The following is a 12,727-nucleotide window of genomic DNA, read 5'->3' as shown; positions in this document are numbered from 1 at the left end:
CCGATAAGCTTCTTGCCGCCTTTGAAGCCAAAAGCAACCCATCTTACACCGATGTTTTAAAAATGTAGAGCCTTCCAAAAGAGGCCGATCTCATCCGGTATTGTAAATATGCAATGTATCCATGGACCTTTGGCGCGCCACCACAACCTCGAGCGTGGCTACACGGGGCGCTCGCCTCGTCCTTGTCGTACAGGGCTCCTTGAAAAAGGATTCTGTTTGGCGTTTTGACATCTTAACACCTCCTGTTCCATTGCCAGAAAGGGTAAAACCTATTGTTATATTTACAGCATGTGTGTTGAACTTGGTTCACTCCGTACGAAAGGCGCGACGCCATCCTCGCCTGCCGTGGGACGTTTCGGAGTCACCGCCAAGGCTTGGTTTTTCCCTCCACATTTCGAGGTTATATTTTCCCTCCACAATTAGAAGTGCACGTTCAGAGCATTTGGCTGCCATAGATTTCCACGTGATGAGCCATTTGATTGAGCTATCGTTTGCCATGGCCAGGTCGCTTATGAAAAAAAGAGTTACACAGCTCAGTGGGTCTTATGTGGTACAAGAAAAAGTTCAGTTTAGTTTAGAATCCGTGTTAGATGGTCACCTTTTGCCCTTTCAGTGGTTTGGGGCAGCGAGCTTGTTCTACAACTTTTCTATTCCCTGCCTTTCAGGCTTACGTTGAGGGTGTGTACGTCCGTCACAATGTCACGTCTCCGGCATGCACATTGCCTCAATAAATAAAATACGAAAGTATAATCCCTGTTAGACGGCAAGGAACCTGATTGGTTGGCCTCGGTCTGTGGCAGGGCTTGTGTTAGAATGCCCACAGTAAAATGCCCCTTGTCCTGCCCGTTGGTGTGGGTGAGGAATTGTGCCACCCACCATTCCTCCGGCAATTTAGGGGGAAAAGCGTGTTCGTGAATTTGGGTAGAATTACTTTAATCTAGACCATTGAAATAATTTCTGAAACTGTCAGAAATTTAATTGTGCATGACATGGGCTCTTAATTGTTACTGTCAAACTACAGACCCATCTATCATTTGGAAATGTCACTTCTGAAAAAGGAGCTATGTAGTTCAGTGGGCCTTAACCTGGTAAAAATGAAAGATTAGTTTATAGTAATAGTTGTGTGGGGAAGGCCTCCACCCTCTCACGCAACTCGTGGCCGTTCGCCTTTTGCGTGGGAGAATTGCCAATTAAAGACATGGGGTGGAGGGGGGTGCAGTGGGGGAAGCACTAAATAGGAATCTGAAAAAATAACTGAAATTGTGTAAAGTAAGCTAAGGTTTTAGAGGCACAGTGTGAGGGCAGTGGATGACAAACTAAAAGGAAGTGAATGTGTAAGAGCATTGGAGTGAAACAACGAGAAGAAGCCGACGTGTAGATAGACGTGAACACATCAGAAAGAGACAGAGGATTGGAGGTACAGCAGAAAATTAATTGAAAAAAACATTAAACGAAAAACAATAAAGGAAAGAAAAAAAACAGAATAGGATTAAAAATGAAGTTTTAAAATTAAGTTGATTTCGTGGGAATTTTTTTTAACGCAGATTTTTTTTTTATCCACACTTTAAAAAGCAAAATACAAACGCCGAAAGGTGATACATTGAAAAATTACACGATGATTGACATTAGAATTTGAAAACAAAATAATGCTGCTGCTGCATTGAAGCAAAGTTTATCAAGTGACAAAAAAAAACACAATACACACTTAAAACTTGCCAAATGCACTCTTGCAATTACCCTGAGAGACCGCGATAAGGAACACATTGATTGGAGAACATACGCAGGTTTAAATACATCTTTCAAACTGCTCTGTAAAAGTAAGTGCAGGGCACGCTGCTGGAAGTGGTCGACGGCCGATGGCTGAGAATGATGATGGAGTGGCAACCAAGGATTGGAGCTGCTGATGATGATGATGAAACTTGCCAAACACTAAAACTCAAAAGCCCTTGGCTGTGTTCTCAAAGCGTATAACAATTGGTTTTACCTTTTCTGGCAATAAAACAGTTGTGTTAAGATGTTCAAACACCAAACAGAAAACCTTTTGCAAGGAATCATGTCGGCATTAACCACACACAGTACTTGTGGTGAACGTGCAAATAAAAAAGATGCTTCCGGTGATACATGCATTGTCTTCTCTGGTCTAACACTTGTTGAGACTAGGCCATAAAGAAAGCTGTCTCGGGTGTGGACCAATCGCTGTTAAAGACAATGCATCATATACTACCAGGGCATGTTTTTTATCTGCATGTTCACCACAAGTACTGTGTGTGGTTAATGCAGACATGATTCCTGGCAAGACGTTTTCTGTTTGGTGGTTGAACATCTTAACACAACTGTTTTATTGCCAGGAAGGGTTAAACCTATTCTTATATTTTGATCCTGGCAAGAAAGGTCCCATGTTCTCACAGCTTATTTAAAAACTCTGGAATGCCGATGACGTGTGATGGGTCGGACATGTAGACAATAAAGCTCTGCACGCACTGTTATATAATTGTGTTGGTGCCAGACAGGGAGACGCAGGACTTGCGGGCAGAGCTTCTTACGTGGTGGGTCAAAGAGGGCACCGCATTTCACTGCACTTCTACACTCCCACGTTCATGCTCCCACCCACCTTCACCGGCACGCACAAACCCAGCTACGGTGAAATGCGGTCAAACAACGCCCAAGGACACAGAGGCGGACGGGCATGGTGCTGGCCACCCACCCCCTCTTGTGCCCTGCCACCCTTCATAGGTGCTCGCTTACTGCACTTGCCAGTCTATTAAGGCTACACAGGGCGGGAATCTTTGTCTTTGGTGTGTATTCGGCATGTCTAAGTACGTGTGGTCAGTTAACCAGTATCACCTGGGTCTGTCCCGTGACCTTGCCAGCGGTGGAAACGCAATGAGACCAATTATTATTTTGTGGTGTAATCGAAACGATCAATCGCGTGCACCAACATCTGGTTAATAAGTAAACACAGTAAATATGTAAAGCTCGTGAATGCCCTGCAGGTTGATATGTAGGACGTTTTGAAATAATTTGACTACCAGTGTAACTGGGGCGACTGCATGTCACAGGTTCAGGGACCGATGGCTATTCCACTTCGTTCCACTGGTCCACTGACTCCTTTAAAGACGAGACGCATTGGATGTCAAACACTCTTGATTATTCTAACATGTAGGCCATCTTATGCAGGAGTTCGTGCTCAAATACAAACTTAAAAGTTGGTTGCAACTACAGTAAATAATTATGATTGGTAATAAGAAATTTCGATTTAAAGCTTTTGTGACTGCAAGGATTCATCTTCTTTGGTTCTTTCGGGAAAGTCACGTAGAATGAGAATAAAATAATAAAATAAAATAACAATAAAATTCTCACGACGTTTCGGCCACAACACAAGCGGCCTTCTTCAGGAAGCTCTGTCGTCCCGACAGGTTTGTTCCTTTCACCTGAAGAAGGCCACTTGTGTTGTGGCCGAAACGTCGTGAGAATTTTATTGTGTTATTTTATTATATTATTTTATTCTCATTCTACGTGACTTTACCGAAAGAGCCAAAGAAGATGGTAATAATAAGTCGCCTATTTGGTGAGTTGTCGCATAGAGGGCTTCTTCTTGAGTATGACTGATGTAGATGCAGAGTAACAACTCCAATTTCACATTCAGGTGGTCAAGCCTGATGACCGTGTCAGGAGCAGCAGAGTAGTGTATCATCGCTGTGATGTCTTCTTCGTATTTCTGGATCAGGGCATCGCGTCGTTACACGTTTTATGGTCTAGTTTTGTATGACCACAGTCGCATGTTACTGGAGAGTTTTTAATTTTTCATTTGTGCATCGGGTATCCGCATCTACCATTATTTGTGCAGATGCGGTTTAGGGTGGACTTCATAGAAGATCATACCCAGGGATCTTCTGTGTTGGGTCTGTCACAAGTTTTTGTAAGTTATTTTGAACGTCATTCGGCGTAGCAGCTAGCGCAGTGCAGTATGAACCAAGCCACCTATCTCATTGACTGGTGTAGGCCAATCAGTTTTAAAGACAAATGCATATATTATCAGAGCATGCTTGTTACCATGTTCTTGCCACAAATACCGTGAGGTTAATGCAGACTTGATGCCTTGCAAAAGGTACCTATTTTGTATTTGAACATCTTAACACCTGTTTCATTGTACAGATATAGTAACACCTACGATCACGGACGGCACTGAGAAAATTAAACCGAACTTAGGGGGAAAAAAAAAAATCTTTTTTTTTTTTAGCCGGTCTTAAAAGTACCAATTGCTATTTCACCTTTTCTGCGTATGGCCAAATGAAGATCTGACATTAGAGATTCAGGCTCGGTCACTTGTGGTACACGATAGTACATTAGTACACTACTTTCCAGAAACACATGCTCTGTGTCCACCTTTTGTGGAGTGGCGTGCGAGCTCTCTGCTGGTCCGCCGCATGGCTTGCACTTTGAACCCTCCCTCCCCGAACAACAAGCGCACTTCGAAGTACCGTAATCGCACATGTGAGCCAAGGATCGCACTGTCTTCCACTGGAGAAGACGTACAAAAGGAAATAAAAGCATTAGACAAGAATGCAAGCCAACAAAAGCTGAACGCTCATCCGCCAAAAAGCGAAAGTGACCGTAGAATCTAGATTCTGCTTCGATAAGACGTCGAACTGAATACGGCCATGATTGCCCCCCTGCATAAGATGACACTGCTGTGCTTCTATAGCGCAGTTCATGTCCATCGACAGAATCTTTATTTTGTTTATCGTCGAGAATACCGATGAGCTATGAAGCGATTTTGTTTCACAGATGTCCACAAACTACTGCCATGCGGCACCTTGACAAATGTTCCGAAACACTGTACACACAGAGGTGTAAAAAACAACGTTAGAAAACCTTCCTCATATATATTTTTTTTAATGCTGTTTTTTTTATCGGCTGGTTGTAGCACGATTATGTTAATCGGGCAGCTGGATCTCCGACCAACTGGTCAGTGCACTCTGGCCGCAGAACCAGTGTGTAGAGGGTGGCCAGTTCAATTCCTGGTATGCTCATGAGTCCGTGCAGGATGGTTTTGTAACCAAAGTGTACGCATATTCGAATGTTAATTTGGTCATGCGATATGGAAGCACGCAGGTTAGGCTGATTTAGCTGTAATTATGTATTTATCCAGGAAAGCCACACTGAGTCACAGGGCTCTTTTCCAGGAGGGTCCTGCTACATTGTTTTTTTTTTCCCAAGATGTTTGTGGCCAATCACTGACGAGTTGTTTGTAGTTGTGGGAGGAAACTGAAACACCCGGTAGAAAACCCACACCTTGCTCAAGGGGGCAACGCTCCATCCCCGTACAGATGGAAACAGGTGGCGATCATTCCACTTGCTGTAAACTCCTTCTCCTGGCGAGCCAGCGTTGAGGCATCTCGACGCCCACGGGAAGGGAGTTTCACAGCATCGGTGCGATCCACAAACCCTCGCCTACACAGTGCCGGGATCACTGGCGTGCACGCGGACGTATTTCTCAAGTCAGCCCTAGGTAGTTCTGCTGCAATAAAAGTTCAGCGCAATACCGGCATAGATGAATTCCTGCCACCCAAACACAGATGCCATTGCCCTGACTATCTGGGTCAAACCCCGGGGCAGATGGGCCCCGTTAGCATAAGGAAAGGGAGGGGTCCTTGCCTGTACGATCAGCGGTTAACCAGCATTTATTCAGGCAAGCCTATCTGCTGATACAAGACATGAATAAAGAGTTTGCTTGTCTCAAACAGTGCTGTTGAAAGTATGCACTCCCGGAAGGACGCAGTATGGCCGATAGGTTGTGTAACAGAAGATACTTATGGAGAGATGAAGAGATGGAGACGTGAAGGAGATGCATTGTCCGATAATTTATTTGGCAAAAATGTGGCCTGTTTGTTTTAGTAGCGGGGAATCGCTCTTCATTTAGGCCCGTACGTGTATGTATACTCCTATGCCGAGATAAGCAAGGTTATTGGTGATTCATTTGTGGCAGTCACTTTGTGTCTGTGTGGGGCGATGTGGTGCGATCGGACATGGTGGCCCGAGAAGCGGAAAGAGAGATGGCACAGGACAGGGCAGTGTGGAGAAGGTGGCCGGGACAGCGGACCCCCGCGTGAGTGGGACAAACGCGTGGATGAAGAAGAAGAAGACTTTGTGTGTGTGTGTTTGTTTGAAATGAGTGCGACCTTGTAACGTAGTCGTTGAGCAACAAGAAGCCAGTGCAGCTTAGCGAGCACTCAAAAGACGTGGTCGGATCTTGCAGCATCTGAAGGGTTTCGCTGCCGTTTGAGAGGCCCGAACGCGTTCTCCGTCCCGTGACGCCGACAACGGAATGGGAATGGAATTTTCGGGAGAGGCTCAAGTGTGTGTGTGTGCTTTGTGTTCGAATTGTTTATTGATCCCGTGGATACAGGGGAATGGTTTTGGATCCCCTTTCTCTCATGGGTAACATGCTTTATTGAGGGGAAGTGACTGAGAGGATGTCTTTTATGAAAAAAAATATTTTTTAAAACCTCTTTTCTTGTAATTTTAATACATTACCGATTAATAGACACGTGTATGCATCATCGACAAATAATTAAATTAAATGTAGTCCAACCTACGGGCTGTCTGGAACAATGCAGGGCCACCCTATGGGGTGTCTGGAACAATGTAGGTCTACCCTATGGGGTGTCTGGAACAATGTAGGTCTACCCTATGGGGTGTCTGGAACAATGTAGGTCTACCCTATAGGGTGTCTGGAACAATGTAGGTCTACCCTATGGGGTGTCTGGAACAATGTAGGTCTACCCTATGGGGTGTCTGGAACAATGTAGGTCTACCCTATGGGGTGTCTGGAACAATGTAGGTCCAACCTATGGGGTGTCTGGAACAATGTAGGTCTACCCTATGGGGTGTCTGGAACAATGTTGGTCTACCCTATGGGGTGTCTGGAACAATGTAGGTCTACCCTATGGGGTGTCTGGAACAATGTAGGTCTACCCTATGGGGTGTCTGGAACAATGTAGGTCTACCCTATGGGGTGTCTGGAACAATGTAGGTCTACCCTATGGGGTGTCTGGAACAATGTAGGTCTACCCTATGGGGTGTCTGGAACAATGTAGGTCTACCCTATGGGGTGTCTGGAACAATGTTGGTCTACCCTATGGGGTGTCTGGAACAATGTAGGTCTACCCTATGGGTGTCTGGAACAATGTAGGTCTACCCTATGGGGTGTCTGGAACAATGTAGGTCTACCCTATGGGGTGTCCGGAACAATGTAGGTCTACCCTATGGGGTGTCCGGAACAATGTAGGTCTACCCTATGGGGTGTCTGGAACAATGTAGGTCTACCCTATGGGGTGTCTGGAACAATGTAGGTCCACCCTACGGGCTATCTGGAACAATGCAGGTCCACCCTATGGGCTGTGAGGAACAATTTCCCGGTAGCATTTATTTAAGCAGATAAATCAACATCAGTTTCATTTTCTCCGGGTCTTGTTCAGCAGGGTGTGTCTTGTGTAATAAATACTGCTGGGTTTTCCTGCCGTAATTGGCAATAGTCAACAACGCAGGGATTTTTCAACACAATAAAGTAAAGCTGTAGAAAAGCACTGATCTGCCTTGGTTGTAACAATAAACACACTTTATAGCACACATTTCATGAACCAGAACGCATCGTTCGATTTTAAGATCTCGGAGGCACGGAGCCAGAGTTTAGAGTCCTCGTACGATAGTCTGAACAGGTGAGAGCCTGAACCAGGTGAGAGTGAACCAGCTGAGAGCCTGAACCAGCTGAGAGCCTGAACCAGCTGAGAGCCTGAACCAGCTGAGAGCCTTAAACAGGTGAGAGCCTGAACCAGCTGAGAGCCTGAACCAGGTGAGACATTAAACCAAGTGAGAGACTGAACCAAGTGAGAGCCTGAAACAGGTGAGAGCCTGAACCAGGTGAGAGCCTGAACCAGCTGAGAGCCTGAACCAGCTGAGAGTATGGACAGGTGAGAGCCTGAACCAGGTGAGAGCCTGAACCAGCTGAGAGGCTGAACCAGCTGAGAGCCTGAACCAGGTGAGAGCCTGAACCAGCTGAGAGGCTGAACCAGCTGAGAGCCTGAACCAGGTGAGAGTATGGACAGGTGAGAGCCTTGAGTTGCTGCTTGAAGGTGGATCATGGTGCTTGGATGCCGCTGCGGGTGTGCAGCAGTGGGAGAGAGTTGCAGATGACTGCCGGTGCAGCTACGGAGAACCGCCACTCCCCCACGGATGGTCCTGGCTCTGGGTACGATGAGCAGATTGTTGGACGTGCTCGGTAGGACGCGGCGGTGTGCCGTGGTCCAGTGGAGTGAGAAGGGTAGAGAAGTGTAGGGGCGGGGAGACCTTGAGAGTGACAGCTCGGTGGCACAGGATGGTGGTTTTGTGCCATGTCCTCGATTTGATGGGGGAGCCAGTGCATGGTTGTTAACATAGCCATGGAAGCCGAGTGGGCCACGCCTGATGCCCAGCGTAGCGCAAGACACGTTGTTGCTTTGGAGGCACTGTCATTTGTGGAGGTGTTTTTGTGACGTCCGAGTAAGGACACGTTGTGGGCAGCCGTTTATCACTCGGTGCTGTTTCCTATGTATTGCAAGTCTGAGTCCGTGGATTTCCTTTAATCGTTACAATGTTGTCCAGTTGACCAAAAGCAGTCAAAACACTGAACCCACCCTGAGTGAGAAAACGTTCTTGTAAGGGGTAAGCAATTAGCCCCCACCCACCCACCCAGTGTCAGGTCAGCCAATTGAGTGATCTCAGTACATGTCTTTATTTACATATATAGCCAATTACCAATTTTGGAAGTCTCTAGTAGCGTGACTAATTTATCTCGACCTGCGTCTTCATTCGGAATCGAAATGTATTTTTGCCAAAGGTCGTGATGCTCCGGTTCTTGGCGGATGGTGGTATTAATGATAATGTACACCGGTATATCACCTTCCAAAGTTGCTGTACAGAGGTACAAATGGAAATACAATTTAAAACAGACAAAACAAATGCAGTGGAGAACCTATGAAAAGAGTGCAGCCTGGTGATAAGAAAACCCCAATGGTAATAAATATATTAATATATTCATCATTAGCTTGAGGATGTTCATAACCATCGTTGACATTGAGTGGTTTGATAATGGGCATTTCTGAAGCCAGTCTAAAAACTAAAACTATTAACTATTTTTATTTTACCAGGTAAGGCCCACTGAGCTGTATAGCTCTTTTTCAGAAGCGACCTGGCCACAAAGGATAGCTCAACCAAGCCAAATACCAGAGGACCCGGATAAAAATCCACACGACCACGGGGAGAGAGACACGCAAACTCCAAATATACAGCAAAGCGTCAGGGTCGCGATCAAACCCACGACCTCCTGGGTTAGATCCTGTATACCAGGCAAGGTAGTTAACATCTCCTAGCCACCGCGGCGTCCCAGTCATTGTGATGGGCAGTGCTGTCGCGGTAAGAGGGGACAGGCCTTGACCCGGCTCCGCTGGCACTGCCTGACAAATCAGAAGCACGTGTAATCAACCATAGGGCATACGTTGTGAACAGCTGTTGTGGCAATGTTTCTGCGATTGTGTTTATTCGCACAGCCTGTGAAGACGACGAAAACGAGGGGATGGATTTCTCTGCGAAAAACAACCCTCAAAATCTCAATGCGAAGAAGACCTTTTGTGGCTTCACATTGCTGCTGTGTATGCTGCCGTTTGTCCAGCGAGCATCTTCGAGTGGTGAGTATAGTCCACTTTCACCTATTAGTATTCCCGAAAACCGTGACTCCTGTTATCGCTGTGGTCTGTTATCATTTATCCGTAAAGATATGCAAGTTATCTCTCGTTTTCCACAGCTCGGATAAGAGGAATTGCAGGCGCCGAATTCATCCTGTTATCCATGATTTGTACGTGTACGTGACGCATACCCATCCGTGTCTATTTGTGGGTCACTTTGTAACGTACATCAGTGTACATGTAGAGCCCCTTTTGTTGATCCACTGCTGGATGAGGGCCTCTGAAAACCGTGCAGCTCATGGGGGCCACGTAGACATCTACACTTCACGGCGCTGGTCATTGTGGGTTGGCAACGGTGGGGAGTACCTACGCAAGACCATAAAAGTACAGCACAACGATTGGTTTTGCTACACTACCTTTCTGCTGCCCAATCATGTGGTAGGCGCCAATTGCTGAGCGCGTTCACGTGGGCCGTGTTTAACAATCACCGGGCGTGGGGATGGACGGGAGTCAATCACCGCATCTATGGGACTGATAGGTTTTGATACGTTTTAACGCGTAGGCTTTCGCGACCAATATTAGCCATAATAGAGGTTTTTTTGGTTAGATCGCATAAATATAAATGTGTCGTTAAACCCGCCACCACCCGACACAGCTAATAAGGAGGCTCTGTCACGTAAACAAAACATGCAAATGTGTTACTAGTTCAGCACACCGGTGTAGTGTAGAGTAAACCCATAACATTTTCAATTCGAGTACGCCGTTTCGCCAGTAATTACAACCAGCATCATCATGCGGACAGCCAGCGTTGTAGAGAAATCCTCCTGCTCCGGTCTTAAATAGAGGGCAACATGTGATGGCGTCACTTGTGAGCCAATCAGGTGGGAAGGCCAGAGGGTGGGGGGGTTAATGTATACATATAAATTACAATAAAACCTCGTTATTTCCGTATTTGATACTTCGTAATTGGGGATACTTGAACACGACTGCGCTTTCAGGATATATACAGGATTAGTAATTCGCCATGAGCCGAATTGGCGGACCGAATGGTCCAATTTCGACATGACCAAAAACAATGAGTCAGCCTCGTGGTGGTGCCTGTGATGATCCTCCAACACCTGAACGTTGGAGGATCCTAGCAGCTCCAAAAAGGTGCACAGGAAGATCAAGGATATTTTTTTCCCACAGGACACCTCTGTGAGCAGTGAAGTGCCACAGCAGCTGATGTCGTCTGGCAGCCAGTCATGTGGTGTAAAAATAATGCCTTTAAGTAAACATTAATTGTTAAGTGAAAAATGTTGACGTTTAAGTGGAGTGTCATTTGATGTGGAAGTGAAAATGTAGTGCCAAAGTGAACATACAGTACAGTAAGTGCATACGAAGTACATTAAGCCCCCCTCCACAAACTCCATCACCTACCACACGGAACATACCGCATCTTCCTGCTTAGCCTGCAGTGCTGGTTACTTGTTTTTGGAAAATAATGTTTGGAAAATAAATTTTGAAGAAAAAACACCCATCATTTATTGGGGCAGGAGGCACTGGGGAGTTCCAATGTACTGAGTAAACCCTTGTTCATATTACAAAGAATATGAATAAGGGTTTACTGTACAATGGGTATCCATTACCGGTTGGGGTTATTCATAGGGTCATCAACATATATCATGCATTCACACCGTGCATGTACATCCTCCATTCTCTTTGGTGCAAGCAATCACAAGACCTGTTCTTGTCTGTTCACAGTTAATCACCACTTCCATTTGCAGTCAATTCACTTAGTACGGAGTTAGACTGATGGCCTTAATCTAAGTTGTCTTGTGGTTGTTGTTGTATGACTTGCATCCCACTGGGATTTTTGCACGCAGCGTTGGTGTACGGTGCTTTTTCAGGAATATTTTGCCGTGTTTTTTCCTGGACTTTCTGTTTGCACAGTCACACATAGTCACTTTAAGATGTTTTTCTTGTTCGTGTTTTTTTGTTTGTTGCGGTTGCACCCGATTCAAGCACCGAATGACTCACAGGGGCTATACCAAATAAATTAAACTGAAACTGAAAAAAAAAACTTCCAAGCAGCACTAAGCCTATAGCTATCAGACATGGTTAAAGTATTTTTTATTGATTATCTAATTAGTCTCGGCCAGTAGGAACTAGTTTTGCACAGAACTTCAACTTTATCAAAACCATTGAGTCTCCTTGTTGGCACGTGTGTTCTGCCACTGCCGACAGTTTCATTTGGGAGTGTTTAATGTTCCTTTCGTGTTCTTTTAGTCTCGTGCTGATCATTCATCCTGTCTAACCAAAATAGCATTTGCCACAGGAGCAATGAATCCGGTACACACCTTCTGTTGATAGCTTCGGTAATACATCTTTAGTAATAGACATTAGTTTTGGCATTTTATGTACCGTGTCAAATCTCACCCGGATGTGTTGTTTTTCCAAAAATCTGGCTAGTTTGTCAGTTGCTTCCGTAATGTAAGCTATTTTAATAGTTTAAATTGCTTCATCAGTTTCAACGCTTCTGCTGTTTGATTTGGTTTTAGCATTCAGAGCCCTGTTGATTTGTGCGTCATTGTAACCGTTCACGCTTCTTTAACATGTTTAATCTCACTCCTCTGGCTTTCACCATCTGACACTATCTTATCCCGATGTATGAGCGTCTTGATGAGAGAGGATTTCTGTGCGGGGGGGGGGGGGGGTGAAGGGTGAAAGGCGGCCAGTGTGCGTTTGCTTTCCATTTACGCTGTGAACTGGATGGACGGGTTCTGCGAGTTGCGTAGATTTAGAAATACATGAAGCGTATCTGTACCCTGTGGCCAGACCACCAATGTGTCATCCACACATCAAACCAAACAGAGGAGTTTAGTGTGCTTTAAGCTATTGCTTCAAAGTCTGCTGTGTACAAAGGAGAGCCCATTGCTGCTCATTTCTTTTGTTTCTTGAAATCATCTTTCCACCGTGGATATGTGTTTTTTAGACAGTGCTGAGCTGGTCGTGGGATATCCGTG

General features: G+C 45.5%; 1 protein-coding gene across 27 annotated transcripts in view; it reads left to right on the top strand.

Annotated features, from left to right (window-relative positions):
* LOC116952887 (interferon alpha/beta receptor 2-like) overlaps positions 1 to 12,727 on the top strand; it is a 46,236-nt gene that overhangs the window by 12,606 nt on the left and 20,903 nt on the right. For all 27 annotated transcript variants that reach the window (XM_076074601.1, XM_076074602.1, XM_076074604.1 and 24 more), the window contains one exon: positions 9,588 to 9,725. In XM_076074601.1, coding sequence (XP_075930716.1) covers positions 9,614 to 9,725 — 112 coding nt within the window. In that variant the 5' untranslated portion in view covers positions 9,588 to 9,613. The remainder of the gene's footprint in view (positions 1 to 9,587; positions 9,726 to 12,727) is intronic.

Source organism: Petromyzon marinus, chromosome 49, assembly GCF_048934315.1.
Source record: "Petromyzon marinus isolate PM22_M1 ecotype Great Lakes invasive population chromosome 49, UKy_Petmar_22M1.pri1.0, whole genome shotgun sequence".
In the NCBI taxonomy this organism is placed as follows: domain Eukaryota; kingdom Metazoa; phylum Chordata; class Hyperoartia; order Petromyzontiformes; family Petromyzontidae; genus Petromyzon; species Petromyzon marinus.
This window is presented reverse-complemented; position numbering and strand designations above follow the sequence as displayed.